The sequence below is a fragment of the Hylobates moloch genome, unplaced genomic scaffold (assembly GCF_009828535.3).
Source record: "Hylobates moloch isolate HMO894 unplaced genomic scaffold, HMol_V3 SCAFFOLD_11, whole genome shotgun sequence".
NCBI classification, from domain to species: Eukaryota; Metazoa; Chordata; class Mammalia; order Primates; family Hylobatidae; genus Hylobates; species Hylobates moloch.
The window spans coordinates 47,439,086-47,465,689 of NW_026652286.1; the positions used below are offsets into that span (position 1 = coordinate 47,439,086).

At 56.7% G+C, this 26,604-nt stretch overlaps 2 protein-coding genes across 6 annotated transcripts in view; both read right to left on the reverse strand.

Moving 5' to 3' along the window:
- Positions 1-164: 164 nt before the first annotated feature.
- On the reverse strand, positions 165-6,593 carry KLHL35 (kelch like family member 35). Its single transcript, XM_032165879.2, has 4 exons — positions 6,433-6,593; positions 3,169-4,050; positions 1,863-2,047; positions 165-358 (listed from the first exon to the last, which is right to left on the reverse strand). The coding sequence occupies exons 2-4, from the start codon at positions 4,047-4,049 to the stop codon at positions 165-167; spliced, it is 1,260 nt and encodes a 419-aa protein (XP_032021770.2). The 5' UTR covers position 4,050; positions 6,433-6,593.
- A 1,772-nt stretch (positions 6,594-8,365) lies between these two features.
- The window catches only part of GDPD5 (glycerophosphodiester phosphodiesterase domain containing 5), a 91,073-nt gene continuing 72,834 nt past the window's right edge, over positions 8,366-26,604 (reverse strand). For 2 of the 5 annotated variants that reach the window (XM_032166950.2, XM_058446824.1), the window contains 12 exons: positions 23,283-23,381; positions 22,883-22,976; positions 22,343-22,488; positions 17,790-17,872; positions 16,505-16,655; positions 15,732-15,950; positions 15,029-15,186; positions 14,561-14,708; positions 13,271-13,353; positions 12,731-12,745; positions 10,334-10,446; positions 8,366-9,060 (listed from right to left, as the gene is read on the reverse strand). In XM_032166950.2, coding sequence (XP_032022841.1) covers positions 8,921-9,060; positions 10,334-10,446; positions 12,731-12,745; positions 13,271-13,353; positions 14,561-14,708; positions 15,029-15,186; positions 15,732-15,950; positions 16,505-16,655; positions 17,790-17,872; positions 22,343-22,488; positions 22,883-22,976; positions 23,283-23,381 — 1,449 coding nt within the window. In that variant the 3' untranslated portion in view covers positions 8,366-8,920. The remainder of the gene's footprint in view (positions 9,061-10,333; positions 10,447-12,730; positions 12,746-13,270; positions 13,354-14,560; positions 14,709-15,028; positions 15,187-15,731; positions 15,951-16,504; positions 16,656-17,789; positions 17,873-22,342; positions 22,489-22,882; positions 22,977-23,282; positions 23,382-26,604) is intronic. The other 3 variants (XM_032166951.2, XM_032166952.2, XM_032166953.2) reach the window with 3 other exon arrangements.

Genomic DNA, 26,604 nt, shown 5'->3' on the forward strand with positions numbered 1-26,604 from the left:
CTCCCAAAGTGCTGGGATTACAAGCGTGAGCCACCGCGCCTGGCCCAGGCTGTTACTATTACAGTAATTGCTATTATTATTAGCATCAGCCATTATTATGTGATCTTGGACAGGTCTCTTTCTTTTTCGGGGGGCTTCAGACCCCTTCTTACAAAGAGAGGGTTTTAGAGAACCTCCCTGCAGCACATCCACAGATCTGTTCCTTGGGTCCCAGGGCAGCCGCTGCAGCTCGTGCCTACCTGCCCCTGCACAACTGCCATCTTGTGCCTCCACCTGCCCTTGTGCAGAGAGGCTACCTTGATCCAGGTGTGCAGATGGGAGCTAAACATCCACACATCGTGACTGTTGATGTGGCCTCCTAGGGAGAGAGAAGCAGCTGTTGCCCACAGGCTCTCTTGCTATCCCAAGCACCCCCAAAGAGCTAGAAACTAGGGCCCCCAGATCCAAAGGAAGGGTTAAGGGAAGGCAGCAGGAGGACTTCTTGAGCTGGTGTAAGACTTTGGACCTGTGACCCAGTGTGCTTTGAATAAGTGGTGGGAATGTCTAAGTTACGACTCTCGAGGGGAGAAGCCTGACAGATTCAGGAAGAAGGGGCTGGTTTTCACCGGGCGCCTTGTAGTGGTGGTGGTGGTGTGCCAGGCTATGTGCTCAGGAAAGCAAAGAGGGGGCCGCTGTACTAAAGGTAAGAGTACAAAGGGTACCTAAGGCAAGCATCTGGAATGTACTGGGGACCCAGGAAAAGCAGAGCCAGCTGCACTGGGAGCCAGGAGAGGTAGAGGGTGATCCAATAACCCTCCCTCCCGTCTGCCTTCACCTGCACAATTTCATTTCTCATCTCATCCCTCCATGAGGTGTTGGGAATATTACACCCAGTTTACATATAAGAAACTCAGATGAGGCTTAGAGACCAACAGTGACCTGCGGAAGACTACATGGCCTTTTGTCAGAGCCAGAACCAGAGCTTCTGGCTCCAGGCCCAGCATTGGTGCTGCTGGAGGACATGGCATGCCCTATGGGGCCAGGCACTGGGGATGCAGGATGTGGACTCTTCCTTCCCATGTCTGGCCACCGTGGGGATCTTGGCCGGGGATTCACCTCTCAGTGGGAGCCTCCCTGGGGACAACCCTAACTGCACCCTTCAGCCTGAGCCTGTGACCAGAGCCACATCTGTTTGGTAGCCCTCATCTTCGTTTATTCCTAGTGGCACCCAACAGAGGCCTCACATGTTGCTCAGAGCCATCAAGGGCCTTAGATAAATTGTCCAGTGGTAATCTGTGGCCTGGATGGTCTGTGAGGCCTCCCTGGCTTATTCTCCTGCTGCTTACCCTTTGCAGGCACCCATAGTTCTTTACAACATTAAGGTCAATCCACCCAGCCCCAGACTCAAAGTCTCCCTGATCTGACTCCTGCCTCCCCTGTGATACTCAACCTGCACTTCAGAGCCCTGAGTCCCCAGGGCTCCTTTCTGCATGTCCCTGCCCTTGTGCCTTTGCCCATACTGTTTCCTCCAACTTTCAAGGTCCAGCTGAAAAGTCATCTCTTCTATGAACCCTGGCTAGATTCCCTGAGTGGCATTCCAGATCATCTGGGGACTCTGAGAATTCTGATCACATTCTGCCTGGCAGTAAAAGTGAAGTGTCTCTCCTCTCCAGGACACTCCAGGGTAGCAAGGACTGTGTTTTATGCTTCTCTGAGTCTTTAGGGCCTGAACCTCAGGGAGGACACAGTTTGTTGGTATCAAACTGTAGGTTATCAGACAACATCCCGCCCCTCTCTACCGATTGGAGGGAAATGCAAAGGGGGTGGAGTGCGGAGGCTACCAGTCAATCCCGAGTGAGCTCCTGTTGTGGCTCCACCCTCACCGGAGACGTAGACGTCATTGCGGAGAGCACAGGCGGCGAATTCTGAGCGAGTGTAGCCGGGCAGGCTGGGCAGTGGGGTCCACCGCTGGCTCTCTGGGTGGTAGGCATCGGCGAAGGGCAGCTTCAGGAGACCTTTGCGGTCGCAACCGCCGATGACCACGATCACTTCAGCTAGGTCCATGAATCTGGCGTGTGGATAAGCCCAGTGCCTGTTGGGCCGCACCCAAGTTCGGCCCTCTCTTACCCTCTCGACCACACTGCACGGTCCCGCTGCCTTTTCATGCGCTTCTGCCCTCACCCCCGCCCACCCGATCCCCCGGCCCCAAGCCCACTAGACTGTGCCACTTCCAACTTTCCCTGTGGGTACTGGGAAGAGAATCGCTAATTCTTACCACATTCTGCTGACCTCTAAACTACAGAAAAAAACAATCTTTACAGAGCCCTTGCCCTCACCTAGAAAAATCACCTCGTTTAATCCGTATGGCAGTTCTATTAGTAGGATTACCCCTTTCTCAGGGGAGGAAACTGAGGCTCACATACCATGGCGTGCCCAAAGTCATGCAGCCATTAAGCGTCAGAGCTGGAATTCAAGCCCAGATTTGTCTGTCGCTAACTCATCTTCAACACCCTTTTCTCACCTCCAATCGCTGATTCTGCTGCCTCCCTCCTCCTATGACATCCCCTCATCCCTAATTCCATTAAGCCGGATAACTCACCCTTTCAGCAAATCATTCTTCCCTCTAATTGACCCCTCAGGCATCTGACCCCACCAGAATTTCCATACCCTTTAGCCACTGGTTTTCTAATTCCTTTGGCACATATTTGAGGATCTCTGTCCCAGGCTCTGTGCTTAGAGATAGTGTCGTCTCTGGGGGCATGATTAAGGGCTACTCTGCCCAGAGCCTCCCAGTCTGGCTTTCCAAAGGTGGGGCAGGCTGCTTTCACTCCTTCCCCAGGCCTCTGCCGATTTCTGTCCCTCATTAGACTGCAAGCTCCCAGAGGGCAGAGTGTTTTCAAATCACTTCCGCATCCCGGCGCCCTGCACAGAACTTGCGTAGAGTAGTAAGTACTCGGAATTACGGTTGCATGGGCCAAAGAGAGTGTGCGCAGGTGCGGGGTCTCTGCATCTCCCTCACTGGCTTGTTAACTCTTCAAGGGCAGAATTATGGGCACCGAGCCTCTAAAATGTTGAACGAATGACTGAATATCATCAGGAAGCAGTACTAAAGGATGATGAAAGAATGAATGAGCGGTGGAAGCAGGCAGGAAGAACGGAGGGCGGGAGGCTAGGGGATGGCGGCCGTACCTCCGCGGCCGGGTCCGCAGCGCACCGGCCTCGCGGCCCAGGATGAAGCAGGCGCGAGCCTCGAGCAGCAGCGGGCGGCACTCGCCGCAGGCCTGCAGCAGCTCGTCCGCCTCCACCTTTTCCAGGAAGTAGGCGGGCGCCAGTAGCGGCAGGCGCACGTGCTCCAGCAGGCGTCGCAGCTGCCCGCGGCGGGCCGGCGCGTCGTGGCGCACCCAGCGCATGGCCGCCTCAAACACGGCTTCCTCGCGCGCCACGCCCAGCGCGGGGTCAGCCAGCAGCGCCGCCACCTCGTCAGGCGCCAGCTCCAGGAAGTCGGCGTGGCGCGCCACCTCGGCGAAGGCCTGGCGCAGGACGCGGCCGCAGCGCTCGGCCAGTGGGGCCAGCGAAAAGGCGGCGGCCACGCGGCGCAGCGCTAGGCTGTTGGCGGCACGCAGGCGGCCCTCGAGGAAGCGCACGCAGGCCTCGCGCAGGCCCGCCACGCCCAGCCGCTCCGCCAGCGCCAGCACGGCCGCCGCCTCGTCCTCCGCGCGCAGCCGCACGCCCGCTCCGTACACGTAGTCGAGCACCACGGCCAGTGCCGCTGCCGCCCCGGTAGGGCTCGTGCCTGGCGCCTCGGGAGCCACCGGCACTACTGGCACCACGGCCGGGCCGCGCTCGGGCCGCCCGGCCGCGAACAAGCTGCGGAAGTAGGCACTGCCCGCGCTGAGCGCCGCGCGGTGGCACGGAAAGTCGCTGCCGCCGGCTCGCAGCACCACGTCGGTGAGGGTGCCGCTCCGCCGGTAGGCGTTCAGGGTCTGCAGCACGCGCTGCGCGTGGCACGGACCCGCGCACGGCGCCTCGCAGCCCGGCTCCGACTCCTCCGGCCCATGGCCTTGCGGCATCCTGCCGGGGAGAGAACACAAACAGCGTAGGGGAAGCCACCTGACTGCGCCCGGGAGAGGCGACAGCCCTCATCCATTTATTTCCTCCCTTGTCCATTTGTTCAGCGACTCTCCCCTCCGTTCACCGTCCAGGTTCTTTATGGCTACAGTGCCCCAGCCCCGCCTCACCAGCGCGACATTCTGCCCTGCCTACCCACTGAGACACAGTGCCCTTTTCGGTTCTTCAAACTCGCTAAGCGTTTTCCTATTGATATCTGCAGGTGACAGATGGCACGCTCTCAAATAGGGTAATCGGAGGAGGGTCTAATAAAGGAATTATTTTCAACAGCGGAGTAGGCGTTAGGGACTCCAGTAGGAGTAGGGCTGTGCCCCAGAATACTAACAGCAGGGCTCCTTGGCCGCCCCTTGGTCTGAAGCGGGGAGAGCAGGGAAGTTACTGGAACCTGGAAATACATCTGTGTAAGGAGGGTCCCGTGACAGGAGCTGAAGCCCTGGGTCAAGGGACTCAGGCTGCCCCACAGAGACCCGGTGTGTGCATGTGTAGGGGAGAGAGGGTACAATAACTCGACTGCCCTCTGCTCAATCCAGCCTGTCTCCTGCCCATCTCCGGTAGGTGCTGGACACTGACCACACCCTGAGCACTCCCCTGACAGCATCATACACACAGCATTCGCGCGAACGAATTCGACAAGTATTTATTGGGAACCCTTTCTGTGCCAGGCAGTGAGCAAGACAACCATAGTTTCAGCGTGCCTGGAGCTCCCAGCCTAGCAGGGGTGCCATGGGGAGGCACCGGGTGTTAGGGGAGTTCATAGAAGGGGCACTGGACCCAGGTGGAGGGGAGTCAGGAGGGCGTCCCTGAGGGGAACCTTCCAGCTGAGAAGGATGGGCGAATTCTGAGAGGGTGAAAGGTTAGAGCCCAGGCTGAGGGAAGCTGGCCCTCTCTGTAGTAAGTTCTCTTGGTGTTCTCCAGGTAGCACCGTCAGGAAGTGGAAAGAACTCTAGGGACAAATGGGGATTCTAACCCAGACCCTGCCACTGGCTCACAGTGTGGCCGGGGCAAGTCCCTCCTCTCACCTGCCCGCCCTAGCCTCAGTTATCTCATCTGAAATGGGATCATAATCCCTACCTCACAGGGCTGTGGCTTCATGCCTGTTACATGGGCTGTATGAAAAGTGCTAGTACACAGTACGAGCTACGTGGGTGTTTCCCTATATTGCTTTTACCCAAGAGGAAGGGAGGACACTGTGTGTGCCATTTGCTTTTATAGACATAATTTAATTTCATCCTCACAACCTGAGAAGTTTCTTTAGCCCACCCCTGCCCCTTTAGTTTGTCATAAGGGAAACAAGCACACACAGGACACCTGCCCTTCAGAGGTTTGCGGCGAGGCTCAGCAGAGGGGTGTTTGTGAAGGCGCTCTGCAGACTGAGGGGCTGGGCCATGCTGGTTATGATTTGGCCATTATGAACACACAGCCTCTGCTTGCACGCCTCCAGGGACAGGGAGCTCCCTCCTTTCCATCAGTTTACTCTAGGGGGCTCAGGTCCACCCTCTGCGCCTTGCCTCTCCTTCCATCCTCCTGCTCCCCGCTGCTCTGCTGCCTCTGGAGGTCAGATCCTGCCTAGTGTCAGCCTGGCTTTCATGCCCTGGTCATCATCATGAGTAATGAGCTCCCTGGTGGGCAAGAAAGTTAACTACTTTTGCCCAAGTGGAGCGACTGGATCCTGAATCCACCTGGCACCAGGGTTTGCATGCCACACTTGCCAGGGGCGGGGGGAGGGTGTCCCAAGGAGCAGCCAGGACTGGTGGAAGGAAGTGAGACCGGTCATCACAGCACGCTGCAACCAGTCTGTCCTCCACTGGCCCAGAAAACAACCACGCTGTGAGTTGAGACCCAAGAGGGCAGGTCTCATCAGCATAAGGATGGACTAATTGCAAAGGTGCCCCACAGCACAAGCAGCTCCTTGGAGGAGAACGAGTCCCCTTCTAGGAAGTGTGTCAGTACTTTTTCATTTTACTGTCTACTGCGCTGGGCACTCTGGACACACAGAGTGACATCCGATCCAGCATTCACTCTGGGGACCCAACGACACCCAGTTGGAACATAGAAGGTAAAAATTCCTAGGTAGGGCTGGGTATCCTCCCTTCCCGGCTGAGTCTAGGCACTTCAAGCCAGGGGTCATGATGCAGATTGAAGGGCCCAGCCTATAGAAGCTGACTCGAACATGCCACCATCACTCTTTTAAACACCCACATCCACTTGAAGCCATTACCCAAGCACCTCCTCCGCATCCTCCCCATCTCAGACTTGTGGACACCACGCAGCCACAGCCGGGGCAGCCCTGCAGCCTAAGCCTTGCCCCATGCACCTGGCGCTTACCTGGCCACGCCCTCTCCCAAGTGCTCCGCAGCTGCTGCTCTCACAGGTATCACTCCCGTTTGTGCCTGCCGCCCGCACCCCTGGCAGCCCAAGCTCCAATGTTCATGCTGCTCTGCCCAGACTCCCGTTTGCTGTTCGCTCGGGCTCAGCTGCAGGAGGACAAAGGCGGTGGACGCCAGGAGGGAGGGGAAGAGAGGGGAAGGGAGAAGCGAGCAGGGAGGGGGATGCTGGGCTTTTGTTCCACTCTTGGACTAGCCCTGGGAGGAAGGGAAAGAAAGAGGGGGCATAATAGTGGGATTGACTGTGTGTGGAACTCCAGGATTTGGTGTGCCTGGGTTTGGGGGTGACCTGGTGCTGGCCTTGTCCCGGGATGACAATGGGTTTGAAGGTGTATGGTGCTGGAGTTGGGGTGTGGGAGGGGTGTCATCATGCAGTTGTGGGCATGTAGGTTCCAGGGTGACTATGTGTGATTGTGGAAGTACATGGAATGAAGTGACTGTGTAGCATTGGGCTGCGTGTGGACATGTGGCTCTGTGACCATGTAGATGCCAATGTGACTGAGCATGTGGGGCGGGGGGCACAGTGGTTCTGAGTCTCACTCCCTTGAGCTCAGGGAGAGGCGGGAGCTGACCTCTGCCCCAGGAAGTGGAGCACTTGCCAGACATTCAGTAGCGGGGGCAGGAGGGCCGGTCCTCGAGGTTACTGTGGGGGCCTAGTGGAGCTTCCAACATTTGCAGGGGGCTCTTTTCTTTTTTTACCTATAAGGTGCCAGAATCTCCCAGACCCCAAGAATTCTATCCAGAAGATCCCTGTTTGGAAGAGACACATCCCTTGGCTCCCAGGAAGCATGGAGTTAATTTGATGCAGGCTGGAGCTGGGGCTCAGCTTCCCCCTTTTCCCTCAGGTCACACCCATGACCAGGCAGACTCTCAGGACAAAGAGGGGAGTTACAGGCCTGCTCTGACGCCACCACTGACCCCTGCCCACAGACAGCAGAGGTCCCAAGGACTGGAAGGAAAGGACATCTGTGGTCCCAGGGCTATACTTTGGCTTCCAGCCCAGGTGCCCCCAGTCCTGGGCATGGGCATGGGCCCTCAGGCAGGTCCAAAGCTCGGAGAAGTCAAAGCCCAAGTCAAAGCCAAACTCCTGGCATGGGGAAGAGGCCTCCCTGTGCTGAGGGCTTGTCCCAACATAGCCGGGAGGCTCAGAATGCCTTCGTGTGGCTGTGAGGGCACCTGCCAGTCCCACTCCCAGCCCTACATTGGACCCAGGAGCACTCCCCCTCTGCGTGTCATTCCTAGCTTATGGGAGGCACACATATGCACTGAGGCCAGAGTCTGGATGGGATTCTGGCTTGGCCTGTTCTAAGTTGTGTGGCTTTTGGAGGTCACTTTACCTCTCCAAGACTGTCTCCCCATCCACCATATGAGGATACCGGCTCCCAGCCACTGGCACCATGGCGGACCCAGGGAAGGGGAGGCACCATCCTGCCACTTTCCCATTCATTCCTGAGAATGGTTCCTCCTCAGATCATAGGGTCAGAACTGAAACCTAGACCCAGCGCGCTTGTCCCCACCCTCCTGCTGGCAATTCAGAGACAACACACATCAAGATGGCAGCTTTAATCACATTGGCCAAGGCCCTTGGGATCAGACCTCTGTGCAGGCCTACTTAGCCACACACCCACCCTGACCATGTCCAGAACACTTCTATCAGGTGGGCCCTGCCCTGTGGCCACTGATGTGGGAACCTGAGGTCACATCAGTCTGTGGACTCCTGGATTAGGTGACCCTTCTGCCCTGAGGTCTGCTGGACACCTGGGCATGGGATCCAGTAGTCCTGAGCTCACTCTTCTGGCCATCTCCAGCTGCTCCTAGGGGACGTGGCTCAGGCCCGCTCCTGGGGCAGGGGGTTGGTGGTGGCATGAGGTGGGTTGGGGAGGAGGACGTGTCTCCACATTGCAGCTGGCTTCCTCCTGGGTTGAACCTCCTTGTGCTTTGAGACTGACGGGAAGAGCAGAGTTGCTTCAGGTAGAGGCTCGGTCCAGGCCCTTGGGGCAGGATAACAGCAGAGAACTCAGGTGCCTCGTGGTAGACAGGAGGACAGACGGCACAGGTGAGCATCCGCACCCTCCATTGCCACAGGGGGCATGGCATGGCCCATGACCCATCAAAGCTTCCAGGTCGGGATACAGGAAAGGGCCTCAGAAGAGGGAGACCAAGCCCTAGGCCCCATACTTCCCAGAAGGAGCCCCAGGCCTGCAGGGGCATCTGAAAGGATGGAGTCCTGGCCCAGCTGGGCCTCAGGGGACAGGGAGTCCCCCTCGAGAGGCTGCGGCTGACAAGGGGCTGGAGCCCACAAGGAGGCTGTGGAGCCTGTTCCCAGAGCACTCCTCCGAGTTCAGACATGCTTCCACCAGCTCTCCTAGGTTCCCCAGCTTCTGTGTCAGGTACAGGTGGGACAGACATGTCTTCAGCTAACGCCCACTTCACTCTATGAGGGTCTTGGCACAGCTGCCACCCCCTCGGGGGCCCACAGGGGTGGCAGTGCTGTTGGCATATGTGTCGTAACTGTTGTCTGAACATACGGAGAGCACATCGGAGACCTCTACACCATCGCTGATCTCTGCTGGGCCAGAAAGAGACAGAATATGAGTCGGGGAGGAGGCAGTCGTGAGGATGGGTGACAGATGGGGCGGGAAGGCTGCACCACCCAGTGGGGCACTTGGAGGCTGATGAAACCACTGGGCTCAGGTCGACATTGAGCCTGGCACTCAAGGCCCCTTTGGTGTCTGCTGAGCACTCTAGCTTCGCCTTCATCTGCTGTCCCCTGGGACTCCACTTTGCAGCCACAGAAAACCACCTGTGCCCCTGAGCTTGGCACCCATGTGTCCACTCTCCTCAGGGCCTTTGCATGTGTCGGCCCCTCTCTTAGGAGTGACTGCCCCAACAACACCTCCTTTTCCTACAGTCTGGCTCAAGTCTTCTCATCTGTCACTCAGCCTCCTGGGAGCCTCATCAGAGCCCTGGGCCGGGTTGGGGCCTCCTCATGGCAACTCCAGCCCCTGCTTCCTTCTGCCCTGGCCACATTCTGTATGGTTGCTGCCTGGGCCCCCAAAATACCTCAAGGACCGGGGTGGGTTCTGGGCATCTATGTCCCTAGGGCCTGGTAGAGTGCTGGGCACAGAGCAGAGGCTCAAGAAAGCTCTGCTCAGTGGAGTTCGGCCCTATAGAGGGACACTTCTTTCTTGGTGCCCAGGCAAGCGGTGCTCCCTTGCCACCTCTGAGCACATGCCGTGCCCACCTGGAATGCCCTTCCTTCCCTTAGCTCACTCAGCCCTCATCTTGAAACCATTACCCAAGCACCTCCTCTGCATCCTCCCCATCTCAGCGTATCAGGCGCCCAAAGCCTTCCTCACTGCCCAGGCAGCTCTGACCACGCCCTCCCCCCAGCACTCCCATTGCAGGAACTCGACTTTCCATGCCTCTGTTTATATAAGTAGCTGCTGCTTCCATCAGACTGGAATGTTGACAGGGACTGGCAAAGAGCAAGGGTGAGGCCAATATTGTAGGATCCAAGTACGAACCAGGCAAAGGGGGATGGGCCTTCAAAACAGACTCCTCTCCCTACCCCACCCCTGCCCACCAACCATGGCACTGACACCGAGCCATGGTGGATGACAGGGTGGATGACTGTGTGTGTGGGGGGGTGTGTTTTCACATGTGTACTTATGCCTTTGTCTGTATGTGGGTATAATCCCGGTGGGTTTATGTACGTCTGTGCCCTTGTCCCTACCCATATGTGCCGCATGTGAATGTGTGTGCATACACATCTGTTTGCATGTGGGGGTGCAGAAAGCTGGGCCCAGGGCCTGCCTCTACCTGTCTGCAGGGCTGTGTACCTGAGAAAATGAGCTTCTCCTTCATGATGCTGACATCCCGGCTGGTCCGGCGCACCGCAGCACTCAGCATGATCTGCTCAGGGTTGTAGCTCCGTATGCCACCCAGGCGCCACCTGCAGAGACAGCCCCGTGGGCATCAGGTCCCTCCTCACCCCTCCCTTGGAGCAGGGACCCTGCCTACTTCCAGAGCCTCTCTGGATGTGGCCCGAGAGACCAGCAGGACTCTTGTCCCACTATACAATGGGGAAATAGGCCCAGAGAGGGCAGAGTTGGAGCTTGAATCAGAGCCTACTGACTCTCAGCCAGGGCTCCCTGGCCTCCCTCTTACCTCCAGAGCCGTCAGTCAGCAGCCCTGGCCCAGGACTAGGGTTGGTTAGTTCTGTCTCAGGTGTCCCCAGTAATGCACCTGGCTCTCTTTGAATGGGACAGATTTGGGAGCAGGAGGAGCTTAGTAGCATGACTCTGTTGACATAAGCTGGGGCACACACCAATCTCAGGGAGTCCCAGCTGATGTCTCTTACAGCTCCACCATCATGACCAGACTAAGTGAAGCCATTGGGGAGACCCCCTGAGAGGGACGGAAGGAAAGCAGGGGGGTGGGGCCAGGTGGTAGGGGGCTTTGCCCAGAGCTGGTCTGCACAGGTTCCCAAGGCAAAGGGGTTAGAGTGACTTGGAGTGGGGCCAACTGCTGCTCTGTCCTGGCAGTCCTAATGGGGAGGGAGGTCAGAGCATGAGTCCCTCTAATGGCTGAGACAGGTGCAAGGTGGGGGAAAATTACTCAAGAGTGGGCTGGGAGGTGGAGCATGCACAGGGCATGCAGGGACCAGGCACTAAGTGGAAAGGACTCAGGTTTCTGTGCCCAGCCCAGGCCACTGTCTTCACTATTGTCATTCCTCTGAACTAGCCCCAGTCCCTGGCCTCTGAACTTAGACCTTTCCTGGGATCTAGGCAGAAGGATCACTGGACTCTCACCCCTGTCCCCACCAAGAGGAGTGGGTGATCAGCTTGGGAACAAGAACCCAACTGCCTCAGGGACTGAACCCTGCTTGGGGGTGGAGAGAGCCAAGACTCCACAAGAAACCAATTGTGAGTTACTAGATGGGGTCAGCGCAGCAGAAGTGGACAGACAGACGGACAGGCAGATGGATGGATGAACAGAGCAGGCAGACAAGGGGAAAGCAGGAGGCTGGGGGTGGCACGGACACCCTGGCGAGGCTGGCTGCCCTATGAATCGTTGAGTGCAGTGAGCAAATCTCTCTCTGTTCATCGCTGTGCCCCAGCACCATCAGTGCCTGCCGTGTCCCTGGAGCTGACCTGTACTTGTTGAGTGAATGAATGGAAGAATAAGGCCCGCAGGGAAATGGTATCCTCCCCCGGCCTTGTCCCCCAGGGTCCCTTCCTCCATCAGGCCTCTCCTGATCCCCAGGAGACAATGACACTGCCCTGGCTGTGTCTGAGCAGACCCAGCATGTCTGTGCCAGCCACTGAATCACCATGGGGCAGCCTCCCCAGCACACTGGGGCTCCACGTGAGAAGGCTCAACTCCTGCTGCAGACACAGCATCAGCAGCCCTCGTATGTGGATGCTGGTCAACTGGGTGGGCAGAGGAATGACTCAAGGAATGTCCCATAGCCAGGGACAGCATCTCCTCCTAGAACCTGGTTGGTGAAGCTGCCTGACCCAGGAGGGGCCAAGGCACTAGACAGAGGGAGACGTGGGTCCCTAAGCTCTAGGTCCCATCCTGGAAATTCATGTTTCCAGAAAGACAGTGTCAGGCCAGGGTCTCTCGGCCAGGCACATCCAGAACAGGAAGCTCAGCCACTGTGGGGTCCTCTGAGGGGAATGAGGAAAAGGCTGTGTGTTGCGGGGAGCAAAGCAGGGATGGGTGCTAGAGATAGAATGTAAATAAGAGAGAGAAAGAGATGGGAGAGGCAGAGAAAGGTAAACAGGAAGAGTGAACAGTGGGAGAGGCAGAGCCAGGAAGGGAGAAGATGGGAAGAGAAAGGCAGAAACTTGGTAGGGTCTGCCCTGGGCAAGTGGTGAAGGCCTCTGTGAGTGCCAGAGGCAGGGGGATGGGGGTGCCCAGGCAGGGTCCCCTCCCCCAGGGAGACACTTTGGTGCAGAGAGGCCAGGTCAGGAAGCTGTCAAGGAAACACTGGTCCCCACCTGCAGAAATGGCTGTGGGAACAGGGAGCAGAGGGACACACACGGCAGTGGGACAGGAGGAGCAGAAAAGAGGATCGCAGGGGTAAGGGAGGCTTCAGGCAAGGGCGCTGTCTGCGAGGTGACCCAGGCACAGGGCTTGGTGCACGGTGGATTTTTAGACAGAACTGGAGAAGGGGATGGCAAGAGGGAGAAAGAGGAACAGAAGGAGGAGGAAGACCACACCAGAATTACCTGATCAAGTGATAGCTGTGAGATGCCAGAGTGCAGCAGAGAGAGGGGGAGGGGGAGAGAGGAGGGACATGCGCCGATCAGAGCAGAATGGGACAGAGAGAGAACGTCAGTCAAGAATAAAATCCCAGCCCCTTAGTTCCTGGCTGGGTGGGGGCCCCAGGCTGGCCCTAGACCCTCCCTGGGACCAACCGCACCTCCCCACTGCGAGCACACCCCAGCTATCTTGCTGGGGGCTGGTGGGAACCCATGCCCTGGCTAACAGATAAGCAGGCCAGCCCAGAGAGGAGCTGAAATTCACTTAAGCCCACACAGCCACTCAAGGCAGAGCTTGGCTCTGGGCTCCCAGCTGCATGTTCATTCCAGAAGCCACCCAGCCTCTGTCTGAGGGAGGATGGGGCCACCAGAGTCCTTCCTTCTTCCCTGGTCAGGCCTGCTCCTGGCTGAGGGCCCAGGGCTCAGGAGTGGGTTCACCTGGCTGGGGTGGGGGCTGGGCCTGCTGCAGGGTAGGGACAGCCACGGAAGTGGTCAGATCCTACTCACTTCTGGAGCACGAAGATGCCCACGATGAGGGTGAAGGAGACCAGGTCGGCAGTGACCCACATGAGACAGTACTCGTCCGGGGGCTGTGGACAGACGGCCCGAGGCCAACTTCCAGTCATGGCCAGTCCAGACTGAGGTTCCAGACTGAGGGTCCGTGGACCAGAGGACCCCACATGGCCACTGGGGAAGGGCAAGGCAGGACCCTGAGAGGGTCTGGGGGCTGAAGATGACATTTTGCAGGTGTGGGCTCCGGGCGCTGTGGGCCTGGGGGTCGGGGCGTGTGTGTGCACACGTGTGTACTCTCAGGGTAGGAGGGGACTGTATGGTGCTCAGGGCAGAAGGGGTGTGTGCTAGGCCTGCAGGGTCTGTGTGTCCAGGGACCTCAAAGCAGGAGCCAGATACTGAAAGACAGTGGCTCTGCTGCCCCCCACCCCGCTGACTCTCATCCATCAGTCTCGCCCCTTTCCCCAGCCTGCCTTCCCTTCACCCTCCTCTCCCATAGAACCATCCACAGCTTAGGTCTGATTCATTGGCACTGCATTCTCTCAGCCATAAGGATACCCTCCACCCCCCTTCCGCATGCTCAGGGTGACAGTGGAGCCACCACCTATCTGCAGGTGCCCAGTCAACCAGCTAAAATATTGCTTTATTTGCTGTTCTCTAAGCAGATTTTAATGTTTCCTATTTATTTTTATTTTTATTTTTTGAGACAGGATCTCACTTTGTCACCCAGGCTGGAGTGATCACAGCTCACTGCAGCCTTGACCTGCTGGGCTCAAGCAATCCTCCCACTTCAGCCTACCGAGTAGCTAGGACTATAGGCGTGTGCCACCATGGCCAGCAAATTAATTAATTTTTTTTTTTTTTTTTTTTGTAGAGACAGGGTTGCCCAGGCTAGTCTTGTACCCCTGGGCTCCAGTGATCATCCTGCCTCTGCTTCCCAAAATGCTGGGATTATAGGCGTGAGCCCCGCACCTGGTCAGTGCTTCCTATTCCTGTCCTTGTTGTTACCCTCCAAAGCAAAGAAACCCAAGCAGCTCTTTACTTCTCTAGAGCCCTTAGTGATGCTTTTCTCCCTGTGGATCAGGCCCAGGGTCCTCCCAGCACCTTAGTGCAGATCCCACATGCCATGAAACCCTCATGCCTCAAGCCTGCGCTCCCACCATGGACTCCCCACCATGCCAGAGAACTCCCAGGGACAGCCCCAAGCACAGAGCTTGCCGAGTGGTCAGGGCAGGCCATAGGCAGCTCCAGCACTGCCCCCCAGGTGCTCTCTGCCCCCCAACTCACCATAATCCAGAGGGGGGAGGGCACCTGGGACAGGGTGTGGGAGTTGTCAGAGGTGACGGATGGGACCCCCGCACACCACAGCAGGGAGAAGAGCCATGGCGCGTTGACTGTGTAGAGGTTCACACTCAGGTTCCAGGACGCGTAGTCCCTGTGGGGCAGGGGAGAGGCAGGTCAGCATGTGGACCCTGGCAGCTCCGGGCCCAGTGTGGGGGCTGGTAAAGTACGTCCTCTTCATGACCTCACAGCCATGCCCGGGGGAAGGAACATCGGCTCCAGAGGGCCAAGCTCCGGGACAAGCCCGGGTCTGCCCGACACACTCACCCTCTCACTTTGAACCATGTGTGCCTGATTCCTCTGTGTGCCCATCCCTCTGCCCGACTGTGTGTGAGTGCTGGGGGGTGGTGGTGGCAGGACTGGGAGAGACTCAGTCCCGCCCTCTCCTGGAGGAGCCCTGGGCAGGGCAGGCACCTGAGCTCCTGGCGGGACACCTGAGTGTAGCGCAGGTTCAGCCGCTGGATGTGGCCTCTCCGCAGGCTGGCAACTGCCTCCTTGGAGCCTGATGTCTGTTGGAAGCCGGGAGCCACCTTCCGCACCAGGGGCCTCTGCCTGCTAGGCAGCCACATGACCTGCAGGCAGGAGAGAGGCAGCCTCAGACTTTTCTGCACAATAGGTAAGAGTACCTACTCCTCCTAGAGCATCTGTGGGGTTAAGAGACGGGACCTGGCAGGCGGTGAAAGCTTAGATGCAGTCATTAGCAGGGCAGGACTCAGTCCCAGCTAAGGCTGCAAAGCACACTGGCAGCAACTCAGGAAGCTTCCCATCTGGCCTGCTGTCAGTATGGGAGGGAAAACCCAAACAGCCACTACTCTGCACATGGCCACTAGCACCTAGTGTGCCGTCCTAAACTGACGTCAGATTTCTCCGGTCCCAAATTATTACACCACACGACAGGGCAACACTTCGCTGAAATAACTTGACGACCTGGACCTTTATACATTTTAAAGTGTTTTCTTGTCCCATGATGACCCTGCCAGGGAAGTGAGGGGTGTGTGATCCCCATTTTACAAATGGGAAAGCTGAAGTCCAGAGTGCAACAGGGAAAGGCTATGCAGCAGCAGGGCTCTAGCCAGGCCAGGGCTCCCAGGGGCAGAGCTGCGCTGCACAGCCTCACCTGGTGCTGGGGGAAGCCGGAGTGCAGCACGGCCTCCAGAGTCACGTTGAGAAAACTGCTGCGGTAGGGGTGCTCCCGGGGCGGGTCGCGCAGGTTGAGCAGCAGTGTGGCATTGCCCTTGGCCAGCTCCAGGAGCTCTGCCAGGCTGCAGATGGACTGGTTCTGGGCCTCTCTGTGGTCGGAGGGTGACAGGGAGCTGGCCGTCCAGAAGGGGTCAGTCTGGCAGGGACAGGGACACACATATGGCTGCATCATCAGCCCTTTGGGGGCCCCCACATACCCTTCTGGCAACCAAGCGTGGAGACCCCTGGGCTGCCAGAGTCTGCTGGGGTCAGGCAGATTGATGGCTATGGCCATGTGGAGACTGTAGGAGGCCCCAGCCGTAACTTTTCTACCCCACACCCTGCTTACCAAGAGGACGGCGGACAGCTTGCTTGGAATCTCTCCCAGACCCACAGCATTTCTCCTTCTAGAGCATTTCAGACCACAGAGCCAACCCCTCTCTAGAGTTTTACAGAGTTAACAATTCTATTCACTGCTCTCATCCCTGTCAACCTTTTGTAGTGAGGGAAATGGACCCAGAACAAGCAGTGACAACCACGAGTCTCGCAGCAGTGGCAGGAGCCTAGGAGGCCACTAAGCAGCTTGGGTGGAGGTCGGGAAAGCTCTGAGAGTGGGGGTCTCGAAGCTGATGGCCACCCTTGCACCTCTCACTCCTTGCAGTCCCTGCTGGTGTTTTCCATGCCTAAGATTGGGATCAGGTGCAGCCAGACCTTCAGGAACCACTGGCCAGCGTTGAGTCTCTGCAGGGTGGTCCAGTTGAGCATGGAGGCAGGTCTGCGGGCCAGCTCCGGGAACTCCTCCTCCACGTTGGTGGTGCGCCGCAGGGTGGCGTCATGCATGAGGAAGGGCACGCCGTCCAGGCTGCAGGGAGGGTGGGGCCACCGAGTCACTGACCCCCCAGATCCCTTACCTGCCCAATGATCACCCCACACAGTCACCCCACACAGTCCTCCCCACCCAGCACAGGATCCCGGCTGGCTCTGCCCCTCTCTGGGCCTCAGTCTCCCCATCTGCACAGGGAAGACAGTGGGCTGGTGGCTGACCCTGAAGGGCCAATGCCTTCTGGCTCTCTGTGAGGGTCAGATGGGGGTGGGGACTGCCAAGGAGGGAGGGCTGGGAAAAAGCTGGACCTACTCTCTTAGCGACCTTGGAAGGTAGGTGCTGCCTCATTTGATAATGGAGAAGCTGAGGCTAAGAGAGGGAAGGATCTAGTTCAAGGTCCACAGCCCGTAAGTGGTGGAATCCAGTTTGGAACCAAATCCCTGTGATGTTATGATGAGAACAGTGCAAATGTAGACCTCTTTGGCAAATTCCACCCAACCCCAATCCTTGTCTACTCTACCAGGGTTGCAAATAGCTCATATGGTGCCTTAGTGTGAAACAGTAAAAGGTACCCATGCCCTCTGTTCCTCAAGGCATTTTACCACCGTCTGCTAGAAAGTTGTGATAAACACACAATTCTATGTCTATACTGGGAACAATGTCCTCATATATGTGATGCCCTTGTTCAGTACGCAACCTGTACAACTATATATGACAGTCCTGCCCTTCTTCCCTTCTCAGATAACCTCTGTTATGAGATTAGTATGGATTCTTCCTGCCATTTATACTAATATCTACTTATATATGTACATGGAGAAAGTGTATATGTCACTTTTTTGTGGTATTTTAAAATGTAACTGGAGTCACAGTGAATGTATCACTCTGCAACTTGCTTTGTTTCCCTCATGAGAGTGTTGGAGCTCTATCATCTATTTTTCCCTTCAAGTGGCTCTGTGGCAGGGCTCCTGCTTGCACCAAGAGCATTTGTTCTTTCCTCTATTTTACATCCTGGAATCTGCAGGAACACGGTGCCTTCCCTGCTGTGGATAATCTAAGCCTCCCTCCTCCCATCTCAGAGGCTCTGAGACCAGAGATTCCCCCAGCAGAGACCCAGGTGGATGCCGAAGCGTGTGGGAGGGGTTAGAGGAACTATCTCCCCTCCGCTACACCTACCTGATGGTAATGTCAGCCTGGAGCCCATACAGCTTCTGCTCGAGGGCCTTCCGGAAGGACATGAGTGTGTGCTCTGGAGCCAGCTGGGGAAGAAGGGGTGGTGAAGGGAGAGCCAAGATTCAGCTGATGTACCCTCCCCAGCCAATGGAAAGTCTTCCATGTTGGGAGGCTGGGCTAGGCCTGGTTCTAATTCTGGCTCCTCCACAGAGTAGCTGTGTGACCCTGGGCACCCACTCAGCTTCTCTGAAGTTCAGCTTCCTCATCTGCTAAATCATGCCTACCTCATTGGTTTTACTGGGGGCGGGGGAGGCAGGGCTGGTTAGTGTGATGCATATAAATGCCTGACATGTAGCTAGCACTTGACACATGGTAGCTATGGTCACTATGTTATCATTGCTGTATCCCAGGCACTGAGCTAGACACTGGGGCTGGAGGGCTTTTTTACAGTCCTCTGTGGCTTTCTGGCAGTCTTGGGCTGGGGTGGAATGTGAAATTCCCTCTTGGTTATACCCTGAGACAAGTCCAGGGGGAGACCTGGAAGAAGAGAGTGTAGATGGGATGGTAGAGTTTCAGTGGGGGACCAGTTTCCTCATCTATATAAACATGACAGCACTATTTCCCTCCCTGGACTGTTATGTGAACTAAAAGCCTCTAGCACACTGCCTGATATATACAGTAAGTGCTTAATAAATAGCAACTGTTTTCCCCTTACATGATCCTGGTTCTAGCATTTTTTTAAGAGACAGGGTCTTGCTGTCATCCAGGCTGTAGTGCAGTGACACAATCACAGCTCACAACAGCCTCAAACTCCTGGGCTCAAGCAATCTTCCCGCTTCAACTTCCCAAATAGCTGGGACTACAGGTGCATGCCACTACACCCAGCTCCGGTTCTAGCCTTGACTCTGCCATTAACTATTGTTCTGACTTTGGGTATATTTCTCTGTGGGTCTCAGTTTCCCCATGTACCCCTTAGAGATGTGTACTCATGAGGGTCTTTATGCTTAGGACAGTTGGGGTTCTAAGCCTCCCTAGTTGGGTCTCATCTGAGGACTGTCATACCCATTTCTGCCACTGGGGGTCAGCACCAAACCAAGGATTGGGCTAAGACCAGTTCCATGAGGGATGGTTGGAGGGAAGGAGGGAAGAAGGACACCCCCTGCCCCCCACTGCCCCGCCTCTGTCAGTGAAGGGGTGAGGTGGGAAGGATTCCCATGGCTTATCTCATTCATTCCCACTGAAGACAATCCTGTTCCCACCTTCTCTCCCTCTGGCCACGATGTTCCCCAGCCACTCCCCTCTTTTGTGACACAGCCTAGCACTGGGGAGCCAGGGAGTGGTGAGGGCTTTGGAACGGACTGAAAAGGTGCAATTTCACTTCCCAGACACAGAGCTGGGGCCTCAGTTTCTTTAGCTATAAAATGGGCTAACATTATCAACCTCATAGGTGAGATAACAAAAGTCACAGACCCTAGCCCAGGACCCGGCACACAGCAGGGTCTCTGTAATGAGTTTCTTTCTTCCCCTGTCCCTGGCATACAGCACTCTTGGAGGACATGTTATCTGTCTCCCAGCCCAGTGGGTTGTGTGAGGCACTTCCAGGGGGAGCAGGACTACAAAGGCATGGAGAGAGAGGCATAGACTCAGTGGAATCCCACCCATCTCTAAATATCCTGTGGCCAGGCCTTCCATCAGTGGCCACTTGACAGAGGCCCATGCTCCCTGCTGCATGGGCTGGGGCTGCAGAAGGCAGAAGCTTGGAAGGGGTTACGAAGACCCTCAGGGCAGAGGAAGTGTTTGGGAAGGGGAAAGTCTTTTTTGGAAGCTTTTAGACACAGTTAAGTTCTCTCTGGCTTAGGTGCTGGCGTCCTGGAGAAAAAGATGTGGAAACCTGGCCCTCCCTGGCCAGACTCAGGACTCCAGGAAGGCCCCAGAAGCATACACGTTGCTGGGGTGAATTCTTAGTCCCCATCTCAGAGCTCGCACCTGCCTCAGGCCAGTCCAAGTGGGGTTCTGTTGTCAGGAGGGTGTGCATAGGGGGGTGGTGGTTACTCAGGCGGGCGGGACACTATGGTTAAGAGACCCGGATTTAGAAAACAGCAACTCAAAGTACTATTAAAAAAGAGTCCTAGCTTCAGAGTTAGTGCAATCAAATATTAAAGTACACGTACACATATGCACAGAGGGACAGGCCACATCTGCATAGGAACAACACATCCAGGGACACACAGACAGTCTCCAAGACAGAGATGTGCACTTTCCTCACCACACACAGACATGTGGACCCAGAGTCAGAGCCCCCCAAGGCAATGCACAGGGACACACAGAGGGGACCCTTGCCAGCCCCTCAAAAACTACCACCAGGGCATGATCAGCCAGATGCAGAATGTGAAAAATCCCACAGGACAAATGACTCAATTTCTCAGGACAAATAAACAGCCTAAGGGAAAAAAGGGAGGGGGAATTTTTTTTTTTTTTTTTTTGAGACAGAGTTTCACTCTTGTTGCCCAGGCTGGAGTGCAATGGCGCAATCTCGGCTCACTGCAACCTCCACCTCCCGGATTCAAGCAATTCTCCTGTCTCAGCCTCCCGAGTAGCTGGGATTACAGGCATGTACCACCACACCCGGCTAATGTTGTATTTTTAGTAGAGGTGGGGTTTCTCCATGTTGGTCAGGCTGGTCTCGAACTCCTGACCTCAGGTGATCTGCCCGTCTTGGCCTCCCAAAGTGCTGGGATTACAGGCATGAGCCACTGAGCCTGGCCATGGGGTTGTTACAGACCAAAAGGCACTCAGGAGACACGCGAACCAGATGCATGCTATGGACTGCATTTGGATCCTGATTTTTAACAACTAAACTGTAAAAAGACATTTTCAAGACAATAAAGGGAAATTGAACATGGATTCCATTTCAGATAATATTAAGGAATCATTATCCTTAATATTGGCTGGGTGTAATAACAGCATTATGGTTATGTATCTTTCTAAAGTCCTCACGTGTTACAGACACATCCTGAAGTGCCCATGGGTAAGATGATGCGATGCCTAAGATTTGCTTTACTACTCCAGAAAAACAAGTAGGGAACAGATGAAGCAAGAATGGCCAAGCGTTGATAAGTATGGGATTGGATTCATTACATCCTTCTTCATGATGTGAGTCATTATATGCTTTTCTCCACTTCTGCATATATTTGACCTTTTTCTACTAAAGAAAACCATCCTCGCTGGGGCCACCTTCCTGTGTCAGCATACCACTTGTGTCCCCTGGCCGCTGGAGGGAGCCCAGGAGATGGTAATCTGAGTCATGGAGACAGGAGGAGCCATCATTTTGAGCCCCTCAGAAGAGTTCCCCTGCCCCCACTGGGAAGGCTGGGCTCCAGTTGGTCCTCACAATAACCAGCAGCATGGGCATCTGTACCTTTGAGGCACAGAGGGGACTGGTGACCCCTCCAAGATGCACAGGCAGCATGTGGCCAAACTGGACACCAGATCCAGATCCCCACTGGCTGCCTCTGGGAGGGGCTGGGGTCAGCACTGGAGTTTGGCTCAGGGGCTGGAGTCTTATCGAGAAAATAACACCCACCACATGCAGGGGGCCAGACTTCCAGAGTGAGTGGCAGCCCGGCAGACCCAGCACCTTCTTCCAAAGCAGTTATGTGAGACCCCCTAACTACCCTGAGGTCCCACAACAGCCTGGAACACCAGGAAGCCAAGCCCTCAGGAAGTGCTCACACACCCCCCCACTTGGCAGGGTGGGGGTGGTACTGCCGCTGCTGAGGGCCTGGGTTCAAGGCTTTCATGGAGCAGGAGACCCTGATCCGGAGAGATGGCCCTGCCCAAGGTAACAGCAGTGTCTACCTCTTACTTTCTGTGCACCATGTGCATATTTGGGCACTGCACACATGCTAACTCCTGCTCCTCATAGCCCCACGGCAGGTGCTCTCACTAGTCCCATGGTACAAGATGCGGGAACCAGGCAAAGAGATGGAAACTGTTGGGCCTCCCACAGCTGGTGAGGGCTGTGCTGGGATGCTAACTCAGGCAACATGGCTCTGGAGCCTGCCCTCTCACCGAAGCTCTCCTGCAGGGCTGTGGGGTGCCCTGGTGGCAGGATGCAGTGCTGACTTTGATCCCTTCCTCTCTCTCCAACTCAAGCCGGTTCAGCCGTATTCACTGTCACAGTGGGCTCTGAGCTGCCTCCCAGCTCTCCTGGAGGGTTCTCCTGACGCCTGGTGGCAGCCCCCAGGCCCCACACTCAGCATCCGTCTCCTGGGCCTTCCTAACTGGTACCTGGGTCTAGCCTGGGCCTAAAACCCTCCTGCATCTTTGCAGGGCACTTAGGACAAAAGTGAAATCTTTTTAGCAAGACGCCTTCAGGACGCTTCAAGATGTGCTTCCATCCCAGCACTCCCGGCCTTTTTACCAATCCTTCCCATGTACCTCCCCTCAAAAAGCTACAGATGGTTGCTACCATTACATATATCCATTTCTTAAGAAGGTCCCCCCCATTGCACCCCACCCCAATGGGGCTGTTACGACCCTGAGGTGGCACTCACCATGGGGGCCCCGCGGTGGCCAATGAGAGCAGGCTTGGGGCCGAGGTCCTTCTTCTCCATGATGCAGGGAGAGGAGATGGTGAGAGGGGCCAGGTAGAGGGCAAACACCACGGTGAAGAAGGTACAGAGAATGGTCACCTGGGAGGCTGCAGATAAGGGGCCGTGAGTGCTGCCTGGTGAGCCCTGGGCAGGTTGGGGTGCAATGCTGGACCCCTATACCTCCGACCTGTCAGGATCCAGGTGCTCTAGGGGGCAGCCCTTATTCTTGCTGGGAAGGTGAACCCTGCCTCTAACTCACACAGACACAGGGGCATGCACGCAGAGAGAGAGACGTGGAGGAGGAATACAGTGCGAGGCTGACTGAAGCTGTGACCCTCTGTGGACTCTGTGGGCCACTCTGAGCCAGAATCCCCCTCACTGAGTGCAGGGGCCCCACCCCATCTCCAGGCCACCCCCAAGGAAAGCCCAGGTCAGGGCAGCGCCAGCTGGTCTTGGCACCTGCAGGGATTGGAGGGGCAGGCCCTTCACAGTTCTACTCACAGGTCCGCTCTGCACGGGCAAACTGTCCTGCCACGATCCAGGAGAGCATGGTGACTGCTGCCAGGGCCCCCACATGCAGGAATGGCGCTGTGCCCTGTTTGCAGGGAGAGGGAAGGGAGACCAGTAACGCCCAGCTCTGCCCAGACCCTGTGTCACCAGCCTCCTACTTCTACCTATGAGTCAGGCAACCCTGTCTCCATCTGCCAGCTGAGGACATTGGGAGCCTCAGGACCCTGGGAGCCTCAGGACCCTGGTGTCCTCCCTAGTTCTGACCTGCTCTGTGACCCTGGGCCCCTCCCTGCCCTTCTTTGGGCCTTGGTCTGGAGAAAGGGAAGTGACAGAAAGGCTCTTGTTGTGAGGGTCCTGGGGGAGCAGCTGCCCAGGCCCCCTCCTCACTCACCTGCAGGGAGATCAGCAGCACCTCCCACTCATCCTCCCACAGCTGGGCCACGGCCGACATGGCCACCACCGTGGAAGCCAGGATGACCACCAGCCCGATCTGGAGGGGGAAGAGTCACCAGACAGAGGCTCAGAGCAGGTGGGTGGGTTCCCAGTGTGTCTGAGAGAGGAGCCAGAGGGAGAGATGGAGAGAACAGGAGAGGCCGATGGAGCAGGGCAGAGGGGAGGGAGGAATGAGACAGGCATGGGCTGCCAGGAAACCAGAGACTGGCAGATGGACACGGCAGGGAGAGACTGAGGTAGGAGGAGGCCGGCAGACCCAGCGAGGAAGGGACAGCGAGAAATGGAAAGGAGGATGGGGACAGGAGGAGGAGGGAGCTGTGAGGAGGGAGGACATTCAGTAAGGGGGACCTCCCTGGGCCTGGCAGGTTAGTCACATCCAAGGTCCCGCCCAGCCTCCCTGCCACCTCAGCATGGCACAGCAGAGGAGGAAACCCACTTGTCCAGGCCATGCCCAGGCCTCAGGGGAAGGAGGCTGAGGACCTGGGTCCGCTGCAGGAGCCTGGAGTGCAGCCCAGCCTGGCACCCTGGGCTGGGCTCACAGTGGCACTTCAGGCAGGGATGGGTGGTGAAACACATCTCCACCTGCCCCACCTCCATGGCCTGCCCTCTCCCAGACTCCCAGCATCCAGGTCCACCATGATGGGGGCCACCCTCCTTGCAGCCTCCAGAAGAAAGCAAAGCACAGCTCTCATGGAGGATGAGGTGGCACCTCCAAGGGACTGAGATCTCTGGTGACAGGTAAGACCTGAAATCTTCAACCACGCGAAGCTCAGCAGAGGTTTTCAGCCCCCAGCCTCTCGCCCCTGGCTGTGGATCCCACTCTACCCACCTCCCCTCCACACCCCCAGGCGTGCCTCCCTAAAGCCCAGGTTGTGGCTCTCCTCCAAAGCCTCCTGCAGCTCCCAGTCTCTGGAAGGGTCAGTCAAAGCCGCTACCTCCGTCCCCCTAGTTTCTCCAGACTCGTCTCCCACCTCCCTCCAAAGGCCTGTCCTTCTCCCACAGCACTGCCGGCCGCCCTGCCTGCCTGGAGCCGTTCTCGCTGCTGGCAGGGCCCTCACCCCCTTTCTCCTGAGGCAACCTTTCCCAGAGGCAGCAGCGGCCAAGGGCCCTCCGACGCCGAGCAGGGACAGTGGCATTTCTAGATGATGAGGGTGGGACGGTGGCCAGCATCTCCGCTCCCTACCCAGGGACCTTCACTCGTTGGCGGGGAATGCTGAGTCTGGGATGAAGTTTCCCTTGGGAGGCCTTTCATTCCAGCCCATCAGCCTGGAAACAAATGTTCCCCCAAGAGACCCGAGCGAGGCAGGTGAGGAGCTAGAAGGGCTGTGACATGCGGGCTTGGGGCGGAAAGAGGCACGGGCGTGCCTGGGCCTGTGGGGGCGCTTCGCGTGGTCCACAGGTTGGTTCCGCGGAAGCATGAGCATCCTCATCTCACACACGGGAAGCGAGGTTCGGGGAGTGGAACAGCTGGCTGGGTCACGGAGCTTTGAAGGGGCAGAACCAGAAAGGAACACCTTCTGCCCATCTCAGGGGGTGAGGGGGTGTGCGCTTTCTTGGACAGACAGCACGCTGGTGTCAGAGAGGCTGCGCAGTCTCTGGGAGGCCCAGCTGCGCCTCCGAACCCCTGAGAACCCCGCCCTCGGCACTCAGGCCCCTCTTCCCGGCTGCCCCCGGCGCGCAGCTCCCCCTTGTGGCCATCGTGGGAAGAGGCTCTGCACACAGCGAGTTAAGGATGGTTTCTGGGAGCATCTCATCACAATACCTGTTAATGGAAATGGCTTGCAATAAAACTGATTCCCTAAACCCTAATACAATTAAAAATGTTATTATCTCTGAGTTCCACAGTTGCTTTGGTGGTAATCATCACGCTCAGCAGCATCACTGCATGTTCAGCGTCTGTGGGACTTTCCCTACCTTGCATCATTAAGTTACAGCAACAGCACTGACACCCAACAACGCAACCACCATCGCTCCCCAAATCTGACTGAGAAGGATGAATCCCACCCTAGAGGCCCAGAGACAGACCACTGTCCTTCTCTGAGAAAGTGGCCTTGGGTTCTCTGTCCTCATGGGACTGTGGCTTGTGATAGCAATGGTGGGAACAGGGGATACAACAGAGTCTTTCATTCACTCGGTGAGTCTGGCCTAGGTGCTGGGACCCGAGAGGAGGTGGAACCCCGCCTTGCAGAGGTACAACAGCTGGCCTCTTAGGGGTATCTGACCTCTGGGTTTTGCAGTCCAAATGGCAGACAGTTTGGCCCAGGGTTAAGAGCCTCACTTGAATCACGATCTTCAGTCAAATCCTGGCTCTCCTACCTATTGGGGATCTTTCCACATCCTCTCCAGGGACTTTTCCAGAGCTGTGAAATAGGGATAGCGAGTACCTACCTGGAAGGGGGTTGGGGAAGATCAATGAAGAAATGCAAGTGAAATGCTTAGTACAACGGCTGGCCAGAAGAAAATGCTTACTAAATCTCAGTGATATCATTTTAAAAAGTGAGCATGTTATCATGGGAACAGGATTATTGTGAGGAGTGAAATGATTGTGAAATTCTGAGTGAAAGGTACCTGACACATGTGGTCAGCACCCGATAAAGGATGGTTACTGCTGTTATGGTGAATGCAGTGTCTGGCACACACAGGAGGTGCTCAGTGAATGTGCCTTCCTTAAGCTGCTGCTGGAGGGACAGAGGCTGGACACCAGGAAAAACCATAAAGCTGAGGCCAGTGCATGGAGAGAAGTCTGAAATCACCAGGAGAGGTGATGAAGTAGACATAGCAGATGGCAGGTAGAGGCTGATGGAGCCTTGGTAGGAGGCAGAAGCCCCAGCCCCAGCCCAGCCAGTAACTTGCCTTGGGGCCGTGTGGTACCCAGTGCTCCTCTCTGGGGCTCAGGTTGGGTTGCTGACAGACGCCTCCTCTGTGCAGGTCCTGGGCTGGGGGCTGCTGCCACTCAGGCAGGGGAGTCAGGCGAGGACACAAGAGCAGTGCAGTGTGCTCAGGGCAGCCTGGGGAGGTGTGAGCTGTGACCAAAACACCTCACAGAGGGTGGTGGGTGGGACAGGAAGGGGGGCATCTCAGGGAAAGGGCCTCCTGTTTACTGTAAAGCTTCCAAGAACCCTTCAGCCTGCTCCCTCACCTCCTGGGTACCTCAATTTCTCCTGAACACTCACCTGGGAGAAATTTCTGGGAAACAGGAGATTTTGGCAGACTGGGGAGGAGGAGGAAGGTCCCCACATGAGCACCAGATCTACTCAGCA